At 38.8% G+C, this 27217-nt stretch overlaps 1 protein-coding gene across 4 annotated transcripts in view; it reads left to right on the top strand.

The window, feature by feature from the left end:
• Ank3 (ankyrin 3, node of Ranvier (ankyrin G)) overlaps window positions 1-27217 on the top strand; it is a 292644-nt gene that overhangs the window by 110848 nt on the left and 154579 nt on the right. For all 4 annotated transcript variants that reach the window (XM_013017143.1, XM_013017142.1, XM_013017144.1 and 1 more), the window contains 3 exons: window positions 2730-2915; window positions 4811-4909; window positions 22906-23004. In XM_013017143.1, the coding sequence (XP_012872597.1) occupies window positions 2730-2915; window positions 4811-4909; window positions 22906-23004 (384 nt within the window). The remainder of the gene's footprint in view (window positions 1-2729; window positions 2916-4810; window positions 4910-22905; window positions 23005-27217) is intronic.

Raw genomic sequence — 27217 nt, 5'->3', positions numbered from 1 at the left:
AAAAAAAAAAAAAAAGACTATATATGACAAGCATATAGCCAATAGTATACTACAATAGTAGGCAGAGAAATTTTGAAATTATTTCCTCTAAAATTAGGAATAAGACAAGGGTGTCCACGCTCCTCAAGCTTATTCAATATAGGACTGGAACTCCTAGTCAGAGCAGTAAGGCAAGAAGAAGAGTACTAGATAGGAAAGGAAGAAATAAAATTATTCCTATTCACAGATAGTATAATTCTATATTTAGTAGATCCTAAACAGTCCATATAAAAAGTCCTGGATGTGATAAATACTTCTGTCAACATAAGAGGACATAAGATCAGCATACAAAAATCAGTCACATGCTGGGCACTGGTTCTACCTGAAATCCTAGCTACTTGGAGGCTGAGATCTGAGGATCATGGTTCAAAGACAACCAGGACAGGAAAGTCCATGAGCCTCTTATCTCCAATTAACCACTAAAAAGCCAGAAGTGGAGATATTGTTCAAGTGGTAGAGCACTAGACTTGAGCACAAAAGCTCAAGGACAGTGCTCAGGCCCTGAATTCAAGCACCAGAACTGGCATATACACACATACAATCAGTTACTGTTCTAAATATATATCATCAATAAACAGAAAAATAATTCAGGAAAACAATTTCACTCACAATAACCTCAAAAAAATATACTTAAGTATAACCTAAATGGTGGTAAAACCCCTCTATAGTAAGAACTGTAAATTTGGAAGAAAGAAATTAAAGAAGACACCAACAGATGGGAAAGACTTCCCATGTTCATGGACTGGCAGAATTAATATCAAAAAATGATCGAACACAGTCTACAAATGTCCATCAAAATTCTAATGTCATTCTTGATAGAAATTTTAAAAAATCCTAAAATTCATATGGAAGCATAAGTCTAAATAGTAAAAGCAATTCTGAGGAAAAAGAGCAATGCTGGAGGTATCATAATACCAGACTTCAAGTTATAGAGCTATGGCAACAAAACCGGCATGGTACAGACACAAAATCAGACATAAAGACCAATGGAACAGGTTAGAAGATCCAACAGGATAGAAGATCCAGAAATAAAATCACACAACCACTGATCTTTGACAAAGGAGCCAAAAGCATACACTGGAGAAAAGACAGTCTCTTCAACAAATTATGCTGGGAAATCAGATTATATTACAGAAATCTGAAATTAGACCTTACCTTTCACACTATCCAAGCCTCAACTCGGAATGGATCAAATATCCTAATGTAAAAACTGAAACCTTAAAACTACTATTGGAAAACCTAGCCTAAACCCTGGAAGATACGAGCATGGGTAATTATTTCCTGAATAATTATTACCAATAGCCTAGCAAATTACAGCAAGACTGGATGAATGGGACTGTATCGAATTAAGTTTCTATACATAAAAGACAACACAAAGAATAGGAGAAAAAAGTCTTGGTCAGCTGTTCAAGAGATAAAGGACTAATTTCCCTGTTGTACAGAGGATTAAAAAATAAAACAGCAAAAGAACAACTTAATAATAAATGGGCAAATGAATTGAACAGACAGTTTTCAGAAGAAGAAATACAAATGACGAATTGATACATGAAGAAATGTTAAACATCTTTAGCCATAAAGGAAATGCAAATCAAAACAACACTAAGATTCCACTCACAATGGCAATCATTCAGAAAACAGTAACAAATGCTGGTAGGGATTGGTGGTGAGGGGTGAATGCTTGTATACTGCTGGTGGGCATACACAGTAGTATAACCACTGTGGAAATCAGTAGAACACTTCCTCCAAAAACGAAAAATAAACCTTCTTTTAGTCCCCAGTATGCCACTGTTGGGCATATTATCCAAAGGAGTTTGTTTGTTTGTTTTTTGTTGGTCATGAGGCTTGAACTCTGGGCCTGGGTGCTGTCCCTCAGCTCTAGGTGAGCGCTCTATCACTTGAGCTACAGCGCCACTTCTGGTTTTCTGGTGGTTTATTGGAGACAGGAGTCTCACGCTCTTTCCTGCCCGGGCTGGCTTTGAACCTCGATCCTCAGATTTCAGCCTTCTGAGTAGGTAGGATTACAGGTATGAGCCATGGGCACCCGGCTCCAAAGGAGTTTTAAATTCTTGTACATGAAAGAGGCCTGAAAGCCAATGTTGCAGCTTTGTTCACAACAACAGAAAACAACCACTGAATGAATTCTTTAAACTATATACTGAATGATCCGTCAACTTTCTTTTTCTTTTCCTCTTCTTGATCTCTCAAAAAAAATTGTGTGGGTGTGGGTACTGGGGTTCGAACCCAGGCCTTATTCCTGGTATGCATGTATTCCACCACGATTTACATCACTAGCTCACTATTTTCTTTAGTAACTATGCCAACATTTCATATCTCATATATAGTTATCAAGAGTTTGTCATGACTGTGGTTTTTAAAACTTTTATATTGCTTTGTGCTATATATTTTATAACTAATAACATTTATAAAAATAATTTTAAAACATATTTTAAATTCATTAATATATTTTAAATGACAACCAGTTAATGTACAGCTATTACTTGTCACCATGAAAAAAACATAAACTTAGCACTCATTTCTTATTGTGACGATGACAGTTCCATTCGGGTATGTTGTTAGTTTTAATTACCCCAAAGGAATAGTGATAGTTGGTTACTCGGGTACCTTCTTGTTAATGGAATCCTAAGAAAATATTGACTGGGACCCACTTTGACCCATCCATTTACTTGCAGGACGGCTTCACACCATTGGCAGTGGCATTGCAACAAGGTCACGACCAAGTTGTTTCACTCTTGCTAGAAAATGACACAAAAGGAAAAGTGCGTCTTCCAGCTCTTCACATCGCTGCCCGAAAAGATGACACAAAAGCTGCTGCGCTGCTCCTACAGAATGACAACAACGCAGATGTGGAGTCGAAGGTAAGACCTGGAGGGGGGCACGCACGTCTCTCATGCAACTACCCACAGCGAGACATACATCTTGCAGGAATGCCTGGTCTCCCTCTTGGCATGCTCAGCCCAAACATTTGCTTCATTTGAAAGGACTGAAAAAGTGTAACTAAGATAGCCAGTGGAAGGTACGCCTTTCCTTAACAGCAAATGGAAGAGGATGATCATGGTGTTATACATGCTTAAAGGAGGCCATTTTGGAAAAACAGTGTCTGTACAACTGATAGCTTCCTTCTTTTTAATGCTAGGAATCTGTTTCAGAATACAACTCAAGCATCCAGGGGAAAACTTACAACTACTAAAGATAGTGTGCCTAAATAAACCTCTGGTTAGCATCTGAGAAGACAGGCAACACACCAAGTGTAGATCAGCTGGAGAAAGCAAGCCATCAGCACAGAGCCACAGCCAAAAAAAGAAAATCAATCAGTCCCCATTGTCTTTGATACGTCTTCCTTGGAAGTCTTTGTGAAGGAAATGTGGCAATTGGCCTAGGTCGCCGTGTAGCCCTTCGTTCAGTCTAGCTTTCTTTTTGTGCCTGTTTTGCTCCCATCATAGCTTCCATCTTCATCACTTAGCTGTCATGAGCTTTCTGCAGGCCATGTCACCAATAGTGAACTAACCGTTCATTTTTTCCTCCTCTTTGCTTTCCAATGTGTTAACCTAGATGGTGGTGAATAGAACAACAGAGGTATATATATGTATATACATGTATCTGTATAATCTTTATCTGCATCATCACTTCTCATTACTTAGTGCTGCTGCCTCATTTCCTTCCCTTCTTCTTTGCATTGCCTCCTGTAGGCTAGATACCTGCTTTCTACCCTACCCTCTTCAGGAGCATGTGCCAGAGCAGACAGTAGTTTGACTACCAGGGCTTTCTGCAGCTGAACCTGGTGTTTGAAAGATTTAGGAAATCTTGAAACCTAAGGGTACTACAATAGACCTGTGTGAGATGGAATGTTTGATGCTTTAGATGCTTATCAGCAATACCTAAAGCTGCAGACAACCCTGTCATTCTACTCCTCCAGGACTGAGTCTTTAGGGTTCTGCATGACACTTACCCTCCGTGGTGTCAGCAAAAGGAGAGTTACTCAGAATAGTGCCAAAAAGACGCACCTTCCACAAGAGTCCGTGAAACAGCTAGCATGGCTAAGAAGCTTGCTAACCAATTAGAAATGCATCTATTTCCTCTAAGGTTTCAATTTGGGGGGAATTAAGTGAATTGCTGCATGTTTAGCATTGTTTAAGGAAGTAAAATGCCCCTGGTGTAAAAGTACCCAGGAAAAAAATGTATTATTGGCTAGGCATTTACTAATACAGAGATCAACTTGTGGATTCATTATGGAATGTAATTGCCCATTCTATAAATCAAATTTGCTGTAATACCTTTCCCCACACCCCTAAAATTGCTTTGGTCATTAAAATTGAGACTTAATCATTGGTTGATTAATTTGAATCTTTACTGAATATATAAAACAAAGTGAATTTGACTCTCAAGAAAAGTATCCATGGCCAACTTCTATGATCTTATTTATACTAAAATAATGGTAACACGCAAGCTTTCTATGATGTTTTTCTCATCATCCCTATTTTAATTTTTCAAAATGTTGGTTTCTATATAGTTGTACTACTGGATTACTAGAATTGATCAATCTCTACCCTTGGATTTTCCCTGGCTGGTCCTCTGCCTTAAGAGTATGGGGTTTATTTGAAACCCTATGAGCAATTGGCATCTAGTAGAGAATGGAATGTGGACCTCAGCATATTTTGCTTCCTCATTTTTACTTGGGAAGGGTTGCACTATTAACCTGTCAGAAGAGGTGCTAACAGCAATCACTTCAATGTCTCCTATGTTTTCTTCACAGAGTGGCTTCACTCCGCTCCATATAGCTGCTCACTACGGGAATATCAATGTGGCCACGTTGCTGTTGAACCGAGCGGCTGCTGTGGACTTTACTGCACGGGTAAGAACGCAGCAATGTGTGATGACTTAAGAGCATTTGAAATGATGTGGCCTCTCCTTTCCCAGGATACAGAGGAAGTTGGGAGTGATGATCATTAATTGTCCTTCCAATCAATGAAACTGTGCTTTGTTTGTTTTTACTACTCGTCATAGTGTATTTCCTGCTTTTACACAGGTCTGTCTATACCTAGGGGAAATAAAAAGTAAGCCAAGATCAGGGGTACTACATGGTGCCAGTGGCAGATAATAACTGCATCTATTGAGGGATGCCATTCAAGTTCTCATAGGTGGAAATGATCAATTTCCAAGTTAAAATTTGGAAGAGTGTTGAATATGATTCACATAGTAGTTAGAGCACACTAGAGGTCAGGGACTTTCCTCACAAGTTGAGAACATGCTGGAGAAATAATGGGAGGCTCACAATTCTCAGCCTTAGGAACCTTCCATCTCCAGTGAACTTTCATAGTAAGTAACACAATCATATAACCTTAGAAAGCTCACATTCATCAAGAATGAGAATGCCATGTGTACCAATTGAACAACAACTTGAACATCCAAACACTGAACATGAAAAATGGCCCAAGTTTAGTAAACTTGATCATTAGAGATAACTTTTTCCTTGTCAGTCATGGGACTTGAACTCAGGACCTGAGCACTGTCTCTGAGCTATTTTCCTCAAGGGTAGAGCCACATCTCTACTTCTAGTTTTCTAGTGATTAATTAGAGATAAGAGTCTCACAGACTTTGTTTCCCAGGTTGGCAGACATTTCTAAGCCACCAGCACCAAGCTTAGAAGTATCTTTTGCTGAATACCAGTGGCTCATGATGATACCAATGGCTTAGATTTGAAGATCATGACATAAAACTAGCCCAGATGGATAAATCTGTTAGACTTTTATCTCCAATTAACCAGCAAAAGTCTAGAACTAGAAGCATGGTTCAAGTGGTAGAATACTAGTAGTGAGCAAAAAGACTGAGTAACAAGAATTTGAGGCCCTGACTTTAAGACCCAGTATTATCACACACTCACTAAAGTTTTTGTCATAAGTAGAAATTAAATTGGAAGCAGGATGGAGTAATGGCTTAAATGTCTGAACTTTAAAATCAGACTCTAGAGTTCAAAGCTCAGCTTTAACTACTTTGTGTGTGTGTGTGTGTGTGTGTGTGTGTGTGTATGTGTGTGTGTTTGTCTATAAGTTTCCTCATATATTAGATTAGTTAATAGGAATTATAGAGTTGTATTTTAGCCAGAAGAAAGTGGTAACACCTCTCTCCCGTTGAGTCTCTGTGAGAATTAAGAGAGATGGTAGAGGTAAAGCTCTTAGCTAAGCAGTCTAGCAATCTTAAGGAATTTTGTTCTTTCCCTCTTATAATTCTTTAGTTCTATAAAAATAAATAATATACAGACTATTTTCTGCCTATTGTCATCAGCTTGCTGAATGTCTTTATCGATCATAAGTGGTTTGAGTGTCAGTCAGTTCTTTTCATTCTGCAGCTCTGTTCTTACTGCATTAACTACATCCTTGACATGGAAGATCCAAGGCCTGTTTTGACTCTTTGAAGGACAAAGCTAAGCACTACTTTAAGCATGTAGGAGGGCATGTCATTATTACAGCTGAAGTTAATTTCAAGATGCATTTTTCTGGTTTTATTTTATAATCCATAGTATAATAATTAAAAAACTTATTAAGCCACATCTCATTGGGACATTTGGAGAATTTATATCAGATGGTACTTGAAGTTTATCTTTTATGCCATTGTTCAGAAATTCACTGATGCTGCTGAAAAATAGGATTGCTGGACTGCTTAAGCAAATTAAGATCACAAATCACAGTATTTTCAAACTCCTTCTAACTGTCCCAGAGTCAGCATTCATGTGAAAGCAATGATCATGGTAATTACAAAAGATGTTCCTTTATTAATGAAAGATCAATGTAAACATCAGACCTGCCTTTTGGTAAATTTGCCTAAGTCACTAGAAGCAGTATGAAATAATCATGCTTGCAGGAAGTTTTCCTTGTTTACTCCTCACCCTCAAATGTAAAAGGTAAAAATAAGAGGCCCTGAACCACAGAACAGATCAAATTCTTCCTTTTCAGAATAAAAAAGGGGGGAGTTTTTAGATTCCCCAGGTTCAAATTCCTGGGATGCCCCATGTCAGGTCTGGCCATTCTCTTCTTTATGCCAAGTTAAAGATACATAGTGATGGACAGAGAAAGGAGATTGTTACATAACAAGTATATCATGACAGGGCCCTTCAGTCCAACTTCAGCCATCTTAGGGAGAATGAGCTTTAAATCTAAATAGACAAAGAACTGGAGGCAGAGAGAAAGAGACAGACAGACAGAGAAAAGAGAGAAAAAACAATAATTAAACAGACTCAGTGAAAAGTGTGGTTTGGTTGACCATTATTATTTCAGTCTTTGTTCTTTGAGCTTCCAGAGAAGTTGTTAGAATTTGTTTCTTCTATCATCCCTTGAGGGGAGCATAGAAGTCACTGTTTCTTGTTGGGTGGTCTATTCTGAGTTTTTTACTATTCTCTTCCTTTGGGAGCAGGTTCCATCACCCCTCCTTGTCTATACCTTATCAGTAATAAGGCCTGACCTTCCTGGAACTCAAGGTGTCTCCAAAGTAACAGCAGGAGAGAATGGCTCAGATCAAAGGGCATGGATACAAAATTGAGACTGGGCTGTCTACCTGTTATCTTGCTTTTAGTTAATTTATGGGCCCATGAGTCAGTGTTTAAAAAATAAGAGTTAAGCTCCTATTATAAAAACAGTGAAGATTGTTGAGCGTCATTTTCTATGAACTGGCTGCAGGTTATAACTATAAACGATATACTATAAATCATAGGTGAATTGAAGTATAGGAGTATAGGAGATGATTGAAGGTAATTTACAAAACAACCACAGCAATCGTAATCTGTGGGGAGCTCTGATTTTGTTGTCTGCTTGTGATAGATAGTAAAAGAGAATAGAGAATCGAGACCTTTGAAGACAGATACAGTATGACAGCTGCTTGAGGACACAGTCCAGAGGATGGCTACCTGCTAACACTAAAGTTGGAGAATAGGAACAAAGCCATTTTGCAGCCAAGGCCTGCAGAGTACATGTTCCTTCCCAAAGTAGTTAAGAGACAGAAACAAATGCAGTGTGTGTGACTAAGGAGAGGACACAATGGAACTGGCTTGCTTTCTATGTTTCTTTGTAATGCTTGCTAATTTATGCAGCAATAAAGCAGATCCCAGGCAGGGACAAATTTATACCTCTAAGGAGCAATTCTAGCCATGATTTGCAACATATTTACTAAGTTTTATTAAGCCTTTTTCTCAGATTTTTATTATGATGTCAGTTTTGATTTTTTGCCTTGTGATTTTGCTCTATGCATGAAAGACAATCCATCTGACATCTTCAGTATTTCCTCAGGATTATCCTTGGGGTGAGATGACCTGTTCAGCCTCCTGGGTCCCCTACTGGGAGGTAATGCATGGCTGTTAAATGCTGCAGTGCAGTGCAGAGTCAGCAGTTTTCAAGCTTTGAATTGCGCCTGCCCAGATGGCCTCAGCATCCTCTCTATTAATGCACAATCTATGCTCTTTTAGCAAATCATCCCAGCTCTCTTGAGGAAGAGAATGAAACTGAGACGCAGCAGAGAGTTCTGCCTAGCATTCCAGTAAGGGACATTATCCACTGGACTAACTAAAAGTCAAATTACATTATGTGAATATCTGTGAGGTTTCTTTTATCGATGGAAGAAGATACATTAACACTTAGCAGGCTGAGAGTTTTGTGGGGGTTTTTTCTTTTAGCAAATATATTGGGTCACCTAACTTAATCCCCTTCTTCTTATTGATCTTTCTCTTCTAAATTACTATTCAGCTACCCATTTTGAAAAGAAAATTGAACAATGTCCTTCTATTAGTCTTGCTATTTGTGGTTTGACCTCTGAAAGGATTGGGGATTTATGTCTCTAAAAGAATTTCAAGTGGTTCACATCTCAGAAAGATGGAACTAAAAAGTACCTTCCACCAAGCAGCTGGGATGAGCCCAGGGAGACAAGTGCATAGTAAACCATAGGCCTTAAAAGCAATGATTTGTGTGGAAATGAAAGCGTGGATTGTAGTTTTGTGTGTGGTACCAGGGATCAAACTCAGGACCTCATGGATGCAAAGTAAGGCCTCTACTAATAACCAACAACCCAAGACTAATTTTCACTTTTTTGCAAAAGGAAATCATGTAGTTATCTATAGGAATCATGCTTATATGAAAGAACTCAAATGTTTTATCATATGAATCCTACTAAGAACAATGAGTTATAATGTTAACAACACCTTTAGTTTACTATGCTCAGCTTACTACTCTGTACATCCTATCTATGATCCCATCAGTAAGAGTATCTTGCCCAAGAAAATTGACAGAATTGTAGGAAGGTAATTGGCTTTATGCTGTTCTAATTCTGTAGGCTAGAACTTGGCATGTGTGTGCTACAGATTAATTCACATGTCTGTTTGATGGCCTTTGTCAAATACCACATGTTTAAGCTGGGTTTTGACAGATACTAGGACACATGGGGAACTCCATTAAATCATACAGAAGGTTCATTTAAGAAAAGACAAAGCAGATCGGGCAACATTGTCTAAGGACAGGAAGAATTCCAGGAAGAAAAAGAATCACTGAAATTGGAAGTTTCCTATTTCTTCCCCTTTCCTGAATACATGTCTTGCTTTTTTACACGACTACTGTAGAAGTGTTGCTCTGAGAACATTTTTAAATGACCTAAATAAATCCTATTTTGAAATCATGAAATAAAATTCTATTAAGGTAGGAGTTAACCAAGCTTAGCCTTATTCATTTGCACTTTAAAAGAGAATTATTCATTAGCTGTAGAAATTTCATACCCTCCAGTAAGTGCAAACAGCAGCATGGGGCTGCTGTGCCCTAGACTGACCCTCTATAGAACATTCTAGCACATTTTCTGCACGCATTCTTCTCAGATGATGCATGACGGCCTCCTTCAGTACTGCAGTTTCTCCATGGCAATGTTAAAAAAAAAATTGCTGCTTTTCCTCTTGTGTTTGAAGACTATAGAGGAAGGGCAAAAGAGACCCTGCAGGAGAAGAGTCAGCATTTTATAGAATTGAAAGATTGTAACAAGAGACAATCATTTGCTGACTCTCCCAAGTGACATGGTAAAACAAATCTGGAGAGGAGAGAGTGTCAGGGACAGAGCACATCCTTAGAACGGATAGGGCAATGTATACCACCAAAAAAAAAAAAGGAGGAAGAAAAGGGAAGAGGACAGAGAAGAAAAGGAGGGGGAGACCAAAGTACAACTGTGAGTGTAAAATGAGAGGAGATAGTGAGTCTAGCCGGGAGCAATGCCCTACTGGGCTAAGGGCCTTGGCCTTGATCCTGTAGGTGAAAGGAAGTCACTGCAGGTTTCTACATGGAGAAGTAGAGTGATGGCAGTTGTGTTTAACAAGTATGAAGGGGATGGATGAGATGAATGAAGGGCAGTGAGAGTCATTTGTGAACTATGGTAGACTTCAGTCTCACTGGGCAGGAGACACATGTCTAACCCTGGTAACTGCATCTCCCTAGAGCCCTGAGCCCCTGGTTTTCGACAGGAGCCAAGAGCTCAGTAGAAGTATTTCTGGTTGGCAGAGTGACTGATATGTAATAAGAACTCCAGAACAGCTTAGCCATCCTCAATACATGGAATAATCCCATGCAAATAAAAATGTTCCAACCCTAACGCAAATGGTGTTCTGCTGGATTAAGCATCTCTTCACAGCCAAGAGATGGAGAATTGGGGGAAGGGAGCCATGCAGGAGGAAGAGGACCAAGCAGGAAAGGTCCAGAAGTTCCTGCTCAGTCTGAGATTCTCTTCAAGTGACCTCAAGTACCTCTAGAGGTACTGTTTAGTTATCACTACTGTGACTTGGAAATTATATGGAAAAGCTGCCACATGCTAATTTAAGTAGTAGCTTTCTTTTATTACTATCAGGGACTATGACAAGTTTCCTGTGCATTATTTCATTTATTTTTCACTGTGATCCTATGAAGTATGCCCCATATTACACCAAGAAGCAGGAAGTTAAAGGTTTTATGCAAAGCTACACATCTCTGAAGTAGCTTGGGGTGAGGAGCAGTAAAATAAGACATGAAAAGAAATGAATTATGCTCAGAGACAATGTATACGTAAGCACTGTACTTAATCCAGGGCTATCTCCAGCAAACCACAACTGACAACAATGTCCCTTGTAACTGCTGCTGGCTCTCCATCCTCAGCTAGACCTTGGGTTGCAAGACAAATTAAATACAGTTTTGAATCCTTGATAAGCATGCTTTCAAAGGAACTCTTGATGATTAGAAAACTCCTGACCTTACCTCAAAGACATAATATACAGTTTTTGCTAAAAAAAAAAATAATATAAGACAGAGGCTGGGGGTGGGGAAGAACTCACACTGTGGTAAAGCACTTGTGTAGCACTGTGAGTCCCTCCGTGTAAGCCTAGCATCTCCACCACCACCAAAACAATGAAAGAATAAATGAAATAAATGAGACAAATGAAAACACACTTTGCAAAGAGTGAGGACATCTGCATTTCAAATTCAAAACAGTTTTTTCTAATCATTTACAAGGCAGTGCTTTCGCTAGTTTTTCTCTTCAATTCTGACTCGTGAAGACTTCCAGTGTTTCTGGTAGGTTCCTCAAGAAATCCTTGATCAAGCAAGGTTAGTTATTAGATAAGTTATTAGTTATTAGGTAAGAGTTATTAGATCAAAGGGTCACCGTGAAAAATAAATGAAATAATGCACAGGGAACTAATTAGAAATAGCCACCAAAGCCAAGCTGTGAAAATCTTTCTCAGTAAGTTACCCAAAGTTGAGTTATACCAGTCTTTTTAAAAAAATCATTTGCTTGTAACAATCATATTTTTGTTTATGGCCTCTTAATCAAAACATAGATTTACATTTTATTTTACAGCTTATAAAATACCATTCTGTATAGTACCACATTTGGAACTCACAAGAAGAGATGAGCAAACTAAGGTCCTCAAGGAGTTATTTTCCCCCCACATCTTACTGAGAGTAAGTGGCAGAACAGAGGAGACTTGAACCCAGGCCTTCTTACTCATGTTGCATACCTTGATGCTGACAATCAGAGCTGGTAGATCCCACGAGTTAGTGAGTGAGATCAGGGATCAGTGGATGGCAGCAGTGCCTGGAAGCTCAGGACAGAGTTATGGCCAGAGGCAATAGTTGGGTTTTCATGGTCCCTGTAAAACCATATTCCATCCTTAGAAGAAGAGTTATACACACAGACAAGGCTGTTTATACCACAGGTTTTGTTCTTTCCCAAACTTCTTCGTTTAGGAGTTTCTAAACAAAAATACCTTCAAAGACATTGTTTGTATTTCTGTATGTGCTTGAAACTTCAGCATGCATCTAATCTGATGACCCCCATAGGAGAGCAGGCTACTTGAAAAACTAAGTTTTAAGGTGACTGAGATCTCAAATGTCTGCCAGAAATGGTTCACTTCCTGGAGGGAAAAGAACACTATCTCCCACACCCTTAATTCAAACAGTACAAGTTTATCAGAAGTGATGTCAAAATGTGGGAAACTTAAAATACCGATGCCTTGTAATGTTTATGCTTTTAAGAATTTTAGGGAGGGGGTGGGGGTGGAAGGGAGTATAGTAGTGGAGATGGGAGGACAGGGATGGTAGGGGAAAAACAAAGGAGGAGGCAACAATGCTTGATAAGAAATGTACTCATTACCTTGTTCATGTAATTGTAACCCCTCTGTACGGTATTTTCACAATTTAAAAAACTTATTTAAAAAAGAGTTTAGGGAGTGGAGTATTAGAAAAGGGGTAGAATTTTTTTAATGAAAGTTATAGTATTTTCTAAAAACATTTACAGGGAGTCTGAATGATTAGATCTATTTTAAGTAATTAAATTTGAAATGTTTCCTCAATGTATAGATGGTAGTTGATTTTAATTGAGTCTTAAAAAACTTAGCCAAAGCCGGGCGCTGGTGGCTCACACCTGTAATCCTAGCTACTCAGGAGGCTGAGATCTGAGGATCACAGTTCAAAGCCAGCCTGGGCAGGAAAGTCCATGAGACTCTTATCTCTAATTAACCACCAGAAAACAGAGTGACGCTGTGGCTCAAGTGGTAGAGCATTAGCCCTGAGCTGAATAGCTCAGAGACAGCACACAGGCCCAGATTTCAAGCCCCCCAACAACAACAACAAAAAATTTACCTGGGCACTGGTAGCTCACACCTGTAATCCTAACTACTCAGGAGGCTGAGATCTGAGGATCACAGTTCAAAGCCAGCTGGAGCAGGAAAGTCTATGAATAGACTCTTATCTCCAATAAACTACTCAGATAAAAGCTAGAAATGGTACTGTGGCTTAAGTAGTACAGTGCTAGCCTTGAGCATAGAGAGGCTTAGAGACAGAGCCCAGGCCTTGAGTTCAAGCCCCAAGACCGGGGGGGACAAAAAAAAAGAGAAGAAAAAATTCTTTCAGTTCAATTACATTAAGACTCCCTATTTGTTATTTCTTGCTGGGAAAAATTTTCTTCATTAGGCAACAGACTGGTACTTTTAGATGAGCATTTGTAAGTGACAACTTTAATAAAAGTATGAAAGCCAAGAGTTGTTCTTACTTAAGATGACAGAGAATATTTTGTGAACACTGACCGTTGTATTTTCTTGGAGAAGTGTATGTCAACAATGTGTTCTGTATAGAATCTGTGCTTCTTAGATTCAGAGATTGGACTAATGTTTGACCAAGTCAGGAAGATACCACTGGGAAGCCTTTTCTTCCCTCAAATGAGAAAACCTTGTGAGATCAGATAACTACTGTTCTGGCATTTTTTAGCCATGTGTTATGGTTTGAATCTAAACAATGATCTTCAGAGCCGCATGCATTAAAGTCTTGGTTGCCCATCAGTTGATGGGCTTTCCAGACATAAAAGGGCCCTCATTTCAGTAATGGGTTAATCCATTGCTGAATTCATGGCTGAATGGACTGTTAGGAAGTACGGCCTGATTGAAGGAAATAGATCACTGGGGAATTCATTTTTGTCCCTGGACCATTTCCCTTGCTTTGTTTCCTGGCCAACGTAAGGTAAGCAGCTTTGCTTCATCACATGTTCTCCACCTGACTTCGGGACCAAAAGCAAGAAATTCAGCCAAGTGTAGACTGAAACCATGAACCAAAATAATTATTTCCTCTTACTAAGTTGTTTATGTCAGCCATTTTATCATGGCAAAGGCAAGTTGAATAACATACCAGGTGACCTGTTGACCCTTTCCAGCTTTATCGTGCTTATCTATGAATCTGAGTTACCACTATAATATGTTATTGTAGAGGTAAAATGAGATCTTGTTTATCTCAGTAACTGCAAAAGTTGAAGCTGTAATTAGTAATTTTGTCCTATTGTAACTTTGTTCTCATATAAACTAACTATTTGTCTGGTATAAATCAATAGGTGTCAAAAATTTTTAAAGTCTTTTAACAAAGGCTGATATGAAAAACAGACATTTAGTCTTTAAGCCTTCAGAGCTCAAATTCCTTGTTTGTAAAAAATAATGGAAATTCTGAAGTGTAATCTGTGTGTGTGTTTAAAAACCAACTATCAGGCAGGGCTCTGGTGGTTCATGCCTGTAATCCTAGCTACTCAGGAGGCTGAGATCTGAGGATCACACTTCAAAGCCAGCCTGGGCAGGAAAGTCCACTTGACTCTTATCTCCAATAAACACCAGAAAACTAGAAGTGGCACTGTGGCTCAAGTGGTAGAGCACTAGCCTTGCGCTGAAGAGCTGAGGGACAGCGGCCCAGGCCCAGAGTTCAAGCCCCACAACCAAAACACAAAAACAACAATAACAACAAAAACTATCAGGGTGATTACTATTAAAAGACCCATTGTTAGAGATAGCGTAGAGATAGGAGAATTCCTGTACACTGTTGAGAATGTTGAAGCCACAGGAAGAATGGTCATATAACCCATGAGTTCCACTTCTTGAGTATTCACCAAGAGATCATTAAAACCAGACTCTCAAGAGACAGCTGCACACCTAGCTTCAGCACAGCATTATTGAGAGTAGTCAAAAGCGATGCATAGCCCAGGTGTCTTAGGTAGGTGAATGTCTGAGCAGAATGTGGTCTAGGGGTTCATTAAATTGCTACTCAGCCTTAGACAAGGAAGACATTTTGGTTCATGATTAAGCATATATGAACCCTAGGCTAGGTGAAATCAGCAGACAGAATTGGGATATTGATTATTATGGGCTGGAGGGAAAGAGGAATGAGGAACTGCTTATTGATAAGAAATTTCCATTCCTCAAGAAACAGAGTGGATGTAATCAGGGCTACTGAAGCATACGTTTTATTGATTAAGGTAAAGTTTTATATTGTGGATATGTTACCACAATTATTTTTTGAAGTATACATTGAAAACCACAAACTATTTTTTTTGTTTGTTTCCAGATCCTGGGACTTGAACTCAGGGCCTGGGTGCTGTACATGAGTTTTCTTTCTTTTTTGCTCAAAGCTACTGCTCTACCACTTTGAGCCACAGCGCCACTTCAGGTTTTCTGGTGGTTAATTGGAGTTAAGAGTGTCTTGGACTTTCCTGCCTGGGCTGGCTTTGAACTGAGATCCTCAGATCTCAACCTCCCAAGTACCTAGGATTATAGACATGAGCCACCAGCACCTAGCTACAAAGTAGGTGTCTACAAAGATCCAGTTAACTGTCACATTCGGTGATGCAAAGGTCCTTGAGGAACAAGGTCCAAAATCACCCTGTACCTGTCTTCCTATCCCTTTGGCAATAGCTGGGATTATGTGTATTAACTGAGGGTGTGTGTGGAAAGCAAGTGTTGGATATATACTCTAAATAAAGGTTCTGCCTTCCCCCAGTGCTAAATCACTTGAAGAAACCAAAGAAAGAGCTGGCAGTACCTTGCTGAAATTGCTAATGAGCCATCCTCTATTTGAGTTGAAGCCCCTGACAATACTAGTGATAAACAGCTTCATGTTATCCTCATAAGGAAGCAAACCTCCTGAGTTTAGGGCAGAACAGATTCAACATTCAGAAGCTGATTTCATGGCAGAAATCAAATACCCAAGCATTTGCTGCTACTGCCTGGGGGTCCCAGAGCTATCAGCTAATCAACTGGAATTTGGTTGGTCTCCCAGGGAGAGGAGTAAAGTTGGGGAAGTGTCACAGTATCTGCACCTTGAGAGTCAGTCTCTGCAAGGCTGGTATGGGCTTAATCTCCTTATCTAGAATGCACAGCGAGAAAAGCTGGTATGGAATAAGCCAGCAGTTAGCAGAACTGGAGAAGAGACAGAGATTGTCTGAAAGACCTAGTTCATTTAGTTAAATTCTCAGGAAGAAAGAGGAAAATATATATTTAATCATGGCAGTCCTCTGGATCAACAGAATAGTGTGTGAGATGTTTCCTGATTTATAGGGGTATTCTTAATGATAAATGCTAAGTTGAATTTCTTTTAAAGAAATTTATACTTAGATTTCAAAGTATAAGAGCTGAGGAGCTTTCTAAAAATATTGTCTTGCTACAGATTTTCCTGGAACCAAGCAGTGGTGATTCATGCCTGTAATCCTAGCTACTCAGGAGTCTGAGATCTGAGGATCCTTGTTCAAAGCCTAGGCAGGAAGTCCCTAAGACTTTTTTCTTTTTATTTTATTTTATTTTTTTGCCAATCCTGGGACTTGAACTCAGGGCCTGGGCACTGTCCCTGAGCTGCTTTTGATCAAGACTAGCACTCTACCACTTGAGCCATAACACCACTTCTGGCTTTTTCTGTTTATGTGGTACTGAATAATCGAACCTAGGGCTTCATGCATGCTAGGCAAGCACTCTTATCACTAAGCCACATTCCCAGCCCCCCAAGACTCTTATCTCCAATTAACCACTCAAAAACTGGAAGTGGAACTGTTGTTCAAAGTGGTAGATCACTAGCTTTGAGCAGAAGAGCTCAGGGACAGCACCTAGGCCCTGAATTCAAGCCCCACAACCGACAAAAAAAGAAAAGAAAAGAAAATTTTCCTGGGCATATTCTCCAAGAAGCAAATCCTTATCCATGAAAGCACCATTGCTTACAAAAATAAAAATTAAAGGTGATAATTAAAAACAACAGACTGAGCACTGGTGGCTCGTGCCTGTGATCCTAGCAACTCAGATGATTGAGATCTGAGGATTGTGGTTCAAAGCCAGCCTAGGCAGGAAATTCTGTGAAACTCTTATCTCCAATTAAGTCTATGAGACTTATCTCTACCAGAAAACTGGAAGTGGAGTTGTGGCTCATAGTGGTAAAGTGAGCAAAGGAGCTTAGAGACAGTGCTCAGACCCTAAATTCAAGCTCCATGTCACACACACACACACACACACACACACACACACACACACACACACGTCCTTAGATAATCTCATAAAATAGAATGGAGTATGGTACGTATCACAGTATTGAAGAATCTTGGAAAAGAGAACAAAGCCATTCACAAACAGCAAATGTTGGAGGATACAACATCAAAGTAGGAAAATTCAGAGAACAGAGTAGATAAGTAGCTCAACACGAGAATTAAAGACTTTTTATCAAAAAAATGGGAAATGACCACTTGATAGAATGGGATTTCTTTTAAAGATGGTGAACATATTGTTCATATTCTAGAATCAGATATAATCACTCATGCAGCTTGTCAGTGTACTTAAAATCACTAAATTGTGTACTCCAAAATGGTGAAATTTATGTTACCTCAATTATATTTCAGTTTATTCATATTATAAAAAATAAACTATTAGAGTAAATCGTCAGTGAAAAATCATAAAAACTTACAGGGAAAAAAGTGGATTTAAACCCTCGGGCAATTAAAATTGAAATTCTGTATTTTTTTCTACATTGTATCAAATGTTAAATATTTATCGAACATTTATAAATTACCTACTCTGGATTTTAGCAGAAACCTCCCCTTAAAATGCTTAAAAACTTAGAGAAGGTATACTCGTAACTGTGGGTTGAATGATGGTAATATTCTTTGCTTCACTATACTCTGTGGACTTGTTTGCTAATCTTTTTTTTTCTGTTTCTATTTCCACCATGAGTAGTGCTAAAGTATAAAGGAATAGAATGATAAATATAAACATTTTAAAATGTGCGTGTCTTACATGCCTACTCTCAAGACATTGAAATTTAGATCCTGCTGCATCATGTTTCCCAACTTTTTAATCACTATAGTAACTTAAATGCAAAAGTAATAAGATTAGCTGGGGATGGGGCTGGGAAGGTGGCTCAGTGGTAGATCGCTTGCCTTGCATGCATGAGGCCCTGGGTTTGATTCCTCAGTACCACATAAGCAGGGGAAAAAAGCCGGAAGTGGTACTATGGCTCAAGTGGTAGTGCACTAGCCTTCAGCTGAAGAGCTGAGGGACAGCACCCAGGCCCAGAGTTCAGGTCCCATGACCAAACCACCCCCCTACCAAAAAAAAGAATTACCTGAGGATACTCAACGTCGTATTATTTGGAACTTGAATTTGATTTTGAGAACATGTCAAGAAACCAAGCTAAAATCATTGCATTATTTAATTCTCCATAGGTAGAAGATTTTGAGTTATACCTTACATTTACCTATTCTCTTAGAGATAACCTCTCAGTCATCTTCAAAGGACTGACATAGTAGGAAAAAGAGGAAACCCGTAATGAGCTGTTCCATGTGTACATATGCATGTATGTTAATCCAGGGGCTTGAATTCAGGGCTTGTGCTGTTCCTGAGCTATTTTTGCTCATGGCTAGCACTCTGCCACTTGAGCCACAGCTCTACTTCCAGCTTTTTTTATGATAATTGGAACTATATGTCTTATGGATTTTCCTGCTCAGGCTGGCTTTGAACTGCATTCCTCAGATCTCTGCTTCCTGAGTAGCTAGGATTACAGGCTTGAGCCTCCAGTGCCTGGCTAAACGAGCAGTTCTTTATATATTCAAGCTAAAAGGAAAAGAAAAGTTTCCATTTATCACGAGCAGGATAGGAAATGATCTTGCATTGGTGACTGAGCCAAGAAGTAAACTTAGCTGTTCTCTGAGCTGGGATTTTTAGCAAGGCTGAGAGGGAGGAAATAGGCATTTCCCAGCAGAGATGGTTGCTGCTTCTAGGTTGATGTTGTCAATAACACTTACATGCTTCTATCAAGTTGTAATGTGATAGATACTAGATGCCACGTGTATCTATTATGTCACATCAACCATGGCTCAGCCTGGGATTGGCAACTTCTCTGCTGATCCTACCCAGTTCAGTCCTGCTGTGGTCCTGACAGCCCCAGCCTGTGTTGAGCCCCTTTGGCAAGGATCCTTCTGATCCTTCTGATTTTACTGCCTCTTTGATTCATTCAGGACTGCAAGGTTTTTCTGCAAGATTCAGTTATTTCAGGTGTGTGTGTGTGTGTGTGTGTGTGTGTGTGTGTGTGTTTATATGTGTATGCATTTTTTTGTCAGTTGTGGGGCTTGAACTCTGGGCTTGGGCGCTGTCCCTCAGCTCTTCAACTCCAGGCAAGTGCTCTACCACTTGAACCACAGCGCCACTTCCGGTTTTCTGGTGTTTTATTGGAAATAAGAGTCTCATAGACTTTCCTGTCCCAGCTGATTTTGAAGTGTGATCCTCAGATCTCAGCCTCCTGAGTAGCTAGGATTAAAGGCAAGAGTCACCAGCACCCGGCTCAGATATGTTTTTAATGTCTAAGTGATAAATAAGAATAACAAGTGGCAAACCTGTCACTTTCATGTTTAGTAAGTGTCAAGGATGATTTTTAAGACAACATTTACTGACTCACTTAATCTTCATAAGCATTCCTTCAAGGAATGTAAGTTGCTGTAGAGAAAAGGCCTTTTCTGAGAGTAGAAGGAGATTATTATAAAAGAAAATGAATAAACAGCAGAAGAGACAGCAGTGACACAGTGCATGAGATCGCCAAACCACACATTAGGGAAACAGCAAGGAGCCATGGGGTTTCCTTAAACACTTAATTAGCTCATTGCCCCAGAAATTTGAGATAATTAAACTTGCTGTGTACTGTGATTTTTGTTCCTGTCAAAATGCTGAATGTTCATCCAGAGCCTAATAGTGGTATGTGTGTGCGTGCGTGTGTGCGCGTGGGTGCATGTGTGTATGTATATGTACTGGTCCTGGGGCTTGAACCTGGACTCTGGGCCCTAGCCCTGAGCTTTTTTGTTCAAGGCTAGTTCTCAACCACTAAAGCCATAGCTATTCTTCTGGGCTTTTTTGGTGATTATTTGGAGATAAGAGTCTCACAAACTTTCCTCAGATCCCAGCTTCTTAAGTAACTAGGCTTAGAGGCCTGAGCCACCCACACTCAACCTGTTAAATGTTTTTTATATAAATAATTTATATCTATTTCCTTTCATTGTTGCTTGTCAAATGCATGTTTGTAATACAGGATTACTTGTTTTCTCTTTATCTTCCATGTTTTAGAATGACTGGAGAGAAATACATATTAGAGCTAGGAAATCATACTTATCCTTAGCTTTTTAAAGTGAATAATTATTATATGGAATAGCTTAGTAATGCTGTTGTACTGGTTATGAAAACAATGATTTTTTTTTTACTAAAGCTCAAAGAAATGGGCAATGCTTAGAAATTGGGAAATGAGGGGCCTTTACCAAAGCCTAAGCTCTGACCCCAGGTAAATCATTTCAACATTATTTATGAGATTATTTTGAAGGTAAAATGAAATTAAGGTATGGAAGCACCTTATAACACTTTTGGGTGGTTTATTCCTTCAGAAAAAATTATATTTTTGTTATGTTTAAGTAGTGGTACAAAGGAGTAACCATTCAACAAATCAGTTTATGGATACAATGCATCTTGATGGATAACACTTTTGAGTTTTCAAAGTCTCAATCATCCCTCTAGGAAGCATCAGAGAAGTACAAGGGAATATGTGAGTTGGTATGCAAGGGGCTTTTTTGCCATCTGCATATCTACCGTATGAGAGAGTACATCAGTACAGAAGAGAGCAAAATTAGAAATAGAATCCTTGCTCTCATGACAAAAAGCCTCTTGTGGCCATGGGTAATTAAGGACTCCTCAACCAGCCGAGAGTTCTCTGTGTGAGGAACGGTAGCCCTCACTCACACGGGGAAGTGGAGAGTCTCTGTCCTGTTCCACTTAGGCTCTACCAACTTTCCTGTTACTCACCTACTGGCTCAGGACTAGATTCCTTTGCGTGGTTGCATTGCTGTAGTTGGTCTCAGCACACAGAGGTAAGAAAGACAAAGCTAAATGCCATTGTTATGTATATTACATTCTGCCAGCTTTTCACCCACACCCAAAAGGACTGAAGTATACACAGTACATATTATATATAGTTTGATTTCTTCCTTGGTGACCTATTACACATATAGAAACCATTAGCTGTAAAGTCCAGAACAGGGGCTAAGAATTGCTGCGATGATTATATTGGAATGACATAATCATTCCAACTTTGTTTACCTATTATGTGTGGCTATTTCGTGCTACAGTGGCAGAGGTAAGCAAGTGTATTAGAGGCTATGTGACCTGCCTGCAAGACAGAAAGTTTTGCTATCTGGCTCTTTTTAGGAAAACCTTGATTAGGACTGGAGCTGTAGTGCAATGGTAGAGCAGTTACCTAGTTATGTAGAAGGTTCTGGGTTTGTTCCCCAATATTAATATGCCTGTTGTAGAGCAATGTTATTACTCCTCAGTCAGAATTAATTACTAAGACAAATTTATTTTACTCAGACAGGTCTCCTTTTGTAATGAATTACTTGCTATTTGTATTTTGGAATAAAATGCCTGCATTGGTATCACAGAATATCTAGCAAATTTTTTTTCAATATTTTGTATGTATTGACCTGAAAGTGTACCATATGTGGCTGGGGGTGGCAATGTCCTTATGTTTCCCACTATCAGAAAAAGAAGATATTATTTTTCAAACATTCATTTTCAAATAACTTTAATTTCCAAAGAAGTCACAATGGTACATAAAGTATCTAGATATTCTTCACCCAAGTCCATGTTGGTACAATACAGTTCTCAAAATCAAAAATCCAATACTAATGTGTCACTACCAGCAAAACTCTAAACTATATGTAGATTTCATCTGGCTTTCAGCTAATACCCTTAAATGTTCCAGTGTGTCATCCAGCATACATATATTGCCCTCTTATTTATGATGTTAGACAGTGCTTGTAACTTTTTTATGTTGTTTTCTTTTTTCAAATTAAATTTTATTATCTTTAAACAAGCATACAAAGGGATTTCATTCAATCAATTTATGAGGACACTGCATCTTGATCAGTGTCACCTCTTTTATCATTCTCTCTCCCCATCTATGTCAACCCTACCCATCCTCTCAATTTCCCTAGATAGAGGATTTTTTTTTTGGTTGGTCGTGGGGTTTGAACTCTGGACTTGGGCACTGTCTCTGTGCTCTTCAGCTCAAGGCGAGCGCTCTACCACTTGAGCCAAAGCACCACTTCGGGTTTTCTAGTGGTTTATTGGAGATAAGAGTCTCACGAATTTTCTTGCCTGGGCTGGCTTTGAACTGCGATCCTCAGATCTCAGCCTCCTGAGTAGCTAGGATTATAGGCGTGAACCACCAGTGCCCGGCCTAGATAGAGGATTTTTAAGGAGAAAAATTGTCATCTCATTATCAGTAACCACCAGTGGTTGAAATGGATAAACTTGGACACCACTCCACAGACCATCTCCTTTGAAATTCATCTTTTTATGAGTCTCCTCAAAACTCTTAGACTGTCAGACAGAAATCTTGGGAAACATACTACTCACAGCATGTTTCTGTTTTTTTAAAAAAAGAAAGAAAGAAAGAAAAAGAATAATGAAAACATAGAATGTTACTTAGATACTGTTTTTGTTAAAGCCAAGGGTATGAAAAGTAACTTTTTTGTTTCTTTTTACAGAATGACATCACTCCTTTACACGTTGCATCAAAAAGAGGAAATGCAAATATGGTAAAACTATTGCTTGACCGAGGAGCTAAAATTGATGCCAAAACCAGGGTAAGAGTGCTACTCGCATGCATGTGTGTACTTTCTTTTTTTCTTATTTCTTTTTTATTGTCAAGGTGATGTACAGAGGAGATACAGTTACATAAGGAAGGTAATAAGTACATTTCTTGTCAAACTTGTTACCCCTTCCCTCATTTTTTTCCCACATTCACTCCCACCAAGGCCCCAAGTTGTACAGATCATTTCCAGCATATTGTCTTATGCATCTCACTGTTTCATTGGTTCTCCCTTTTCTTTTGTCTCACCATTCTGTTGTTCCCCTTCTCTTCCCTAATTCAAATAAATGTATATACAATACCAGGGTACCAAAATCAAATACAGTGACGAGATATACCATAGGGGAAAGAACATACAAAAGAAACAAAAAAATCACATAGTACATTAAAAACAACAACAACAACAAAGAAAAATCTCTTAGGTCCATGTCTTGGAGTTCATTTAATTTAGCATCATCTTATATGGTCATGTGTACATAGCTATTGAACTATTCTGTTCATCGGATAAGATTTATCCTAGATATATGCTAATTATTGCAAATAAGGGAAACCATGGGATCTATGTTTCTTATTTCACTTAATAAGATTTTTTCCAAGTCTTTCTATTTCCTAACAAATGGGGTGTTGTCATTCTTTCTGAAGGAAGCATAGAATTCCAGTGTATGTGTGTGCGCATGAGCGCACACGTGTGTGTGTGTGTGTGTGTGTGTGTGTGTGTGTGTGTGTGTATCACATTTTCTTGATCCATTCCTCTACTGAGGGGCATTTGGTTTGGTTCTATATCTTAGCTATGGTAAATAATGCTCCAATAAACTTAGTTGTGCTGGTAGCTTTAGTATGGCCTTGCTTGTGCTCATTTGGGTAAGTGCCCAGAAGTGGGATTGCTGAGTCATAGGGGAGCTCTATGTGGAGACTTTTGAGCAACCTCCATACTGCTTTCCAGAGTAGTCGAACAAGTTTAAACTCCCACCAACAGTGCAGTAGTGTTCCTTTTTGGCCACATCCCCTCCAGTATCTGTTATTAGATTTCTTGATTATAGTCATTCTTACTGGGGTGAGATGGAATCTCAATGTTGTTTTGATTTGCATTTTTTCATGTGTCTATTGACCATTGTTATTTCCTCTTCAGAGAGGTCTAAGTCTTTAGCCCACTTACTAATGGGGCAGTTGTTTCTTTGAGGATTTGTTTTTGAAGGATTTAATTTTTTGAGTTCTAGTATATTTTAGATATAAGGCCCTTGTCTGTTGTATGGCTAGTGAAGATCTTCTCCCAATCCCTGGATTTTCTATTGATCTTCCTAATTATGTCCTTGGCCGTGAAGAAGCTCTGCTGTTTCATACAATCCCATTTGTCCAACTTTTCTTTGATTTGTTGTATTTTTGGGTCTTTAATTTAAGCCTGTGACAAGGAGCCCTAAAGTTTCTCCTATTCCTTCCTGTAATGTTTTCAGGGTGTCTGCTTTGACTTCGAGGTCTTTGATCCATTTGGAGTTGATTCTGGTGCAGGGTGATATATAAGGATATAACTTTAGTTTTCTACAGGTGTATAACCAATTTTACCAGGACCATTTACTGAAGAGACTGTCTTCCATCCTATTTTTTTGGCTCCCTTATCAAAGATTAGGACTATAGGTCCGTGGGTTCATTTCTGGATCTTCAGTACTATTCCATTGGTCTTCAGGTCTGTTCTTGTGCCAGTACCAAGTTGTTTTGATTATTATGACTTTGCAATAGAGTTGGAAGTTTGGTATTGATATTCCTCCAGCACTGGTCTTTCTGCTAATGATTGTATTTGCTATGCCAGTCTTTTATTGTTCCATATGAATTTTTGGATTGCTTCTATTTCATTAAAGAATGAGGTTGGGATTTTGATGGGTATTACATTGAATTTGTAGATAGCCTTTGGCAATATTGCAATTTTCATGATGTTAATCCCCCAATTCAGGAGGATGGGAGGTTTTTCCAATTCCTTAGTTCTGCTTTAATTTCCTCTTTCAGGTTTTTAAAGTTTTCCTCATAGAGGTCCCTCACTTTTTTGGTTAATTTCTGGGTATTTTATTTTTTGTGGGCTATTACAAAAGGAGTTGCTTTCCTCATTTGAGCTGGGCTCTTCTCATTATTGGCATATGGGAACACCACTGATTTTTGAGGGTAATGTTATACCCTGCTACTTTGCCAAAGTTTCAGATCTGCACAAGTAACTTGGGAATGGAGTCAATGGAGTTCTTTAAATACAAGATCATATCACCTGCAAAGAGGGGAGGGTTTTACTTCCTTTTTCCCTATTTGGATCCCCTTCATGTTTGCATCTTGCCTTATTGCTCTAGCTAGGCATTCTAATACTAGAATGGATAGAGTGAATATCCTTGTCTCATTCCTGAATTTAGAGGAAATGACTTTAGCTTTTCACCATTAAGTGTAATGCTAACTGTAGGTTTGTCATACACAACCTTTATTGAAGAACGTTTCATGGATTCCTAGTTTCTCCAGAGTTTTCATCATCAAGGGGTGTTGGATCTTGTCAAATGCTTTCTTTGAGTCTATTGAGATGATCATCTGGTTCTTACCCTTGCTCTTGTTGATGTAATGAGTTACATTAATTGACTTGCATATATTGAACCATCTTTGCATCCCTGAAATGAATCCTGTTTGATCATGGTGTATGATTTTTTTTGATGAGTTGTTGAAGTCGATTAGCCAGCATTTTGTTGAGAAGTTTTGCATTGATATTCATCAAAGAAATGGGTCAATCATCCTCTTTCTTTGATGAGTCCCTGTCAGGTTTGGGGATGAGGGTCATGTTGGCTTCATAGAGTGAACTTTCACTTTCAATTTCATTGAAGAGTTGGAGGAGTATTGGTGTGAGCTCTGCTTTGAAGGCCTGTAGAATTGAGCTGTCAATCCATCTGGTCCTGGGCTTTGCTTGGAAGGGAGGTCTCTTATTGCTGTTTCTATTTCAATGCTTGATATGGGTCTGTTTAGTTGGTTTAATTCTTCTTTGTTTAGTTTTGATATATCAATATTTGCTATAAATTCTTCCATTTCTTCCATATTCTCAAATTTGTTAGCATAAAGGTTTGAAAAGTATTCCCTTATAATGTTCTGAAGCTTGGTTGTTTATGTGGTGATGTTTCCATTCTTATCTCTGATTTTGTTTATATTTGGGTGTGTTCTCTTCTTTTTTTGGTAAGATTTGCTAAGGGTCTATCCATTTTGTTAATTTTTTCAAAGAACCAATTCTTTGTTTTGTTGATTCTTTCTATTTTTTGGGGGGGAGGAACTCTAATTCATTTAATTCTGATTTAATTATTTGTTTCTGATTACTGGATTGGGGTTTGGTTTGTTGCTCTTTTTCAAGGAGCTTCAGGTGCATCATTAAATTGTTGGTTTGAGATCTCTCCAATTTGTTGCTGTAGGAACTCGGAGCTATAAATTTTCCTCTGAATTCTGCCTTTACTGTGTCACTGGTAATTTGTATGTTTATTTTTGTCAAATATCATGAACATTTGAATTTCCTTCCTAATCTCTTCCATGACCCACTGGTGGTTCAACAGTGTATCGTTCAGCCTCTCTGTGTTACAGGATTTTCTTTGGTGGCTTTTGGTGTTTTATTCCCTTGTACTCCCTAATTTTATTCCCTTGTATTCTGAGAGAATGCAGGGAATAAATTAAATGTTTCTGAATTTGGACAGATTTGCTTTGTGACCTAAAATGCATGTGTGTTCTTTCAGGAAGTGGGAATACTGTCACAAATACTTTTGCATTGGTTAACTGCTGGCTTCTTTTCTGTTTCATTTAGTCTAATCTCTTGAAAAATAACAATCACATTTTTTGGGTGTTTTTGGGGAGGCGTGTTAATCATGGGGCTTGAACTCTGGACCCCATCCCTGAGTTTCTATACTCAAAGCTAGTACTTTACCTCTTTGAGCCACAGCACCACTTCTGGTTTGGAGGTGGTTAATGGGAGATAAAGAGGCTCACAGACTTTCCTGTCCAGGCTGGCTTTGAACTGTGACCCTCAGATCTCTGCCTCCTGAGTAGCTAGGATTATAGGAGTGAGCCTTCAGCACCCAGCTCACATTATTTTTTCTTAAAATGGGGTAGCCATCCATATTTATACATCATGAATACATGTTTAAATAGCATCTGGCCTTAATTATAGGAACAAGGTCTACTGTGTAGAGTTTGATTCTATTCAATTTTCAACA

Source organism: Dipodomys ordii, unplaced genomic scaffold, assembly GCF_000151885.1.
Source record: "Dipodomys ordii isolate 6190 unplaced genomic scaffold, Dord_2.0 Scaffold34, whole genome shotgun sequence".
NCBI classification, from domain to species: Eukaryota; Metazoa; Chordata; class Mammalia; order Rodentia; family Heteromyidae; genus Dipodomys; species Dipodomys ordii.
This window is presented reverse-complemented; position numbering and strand designations above follow the sequence as displayed.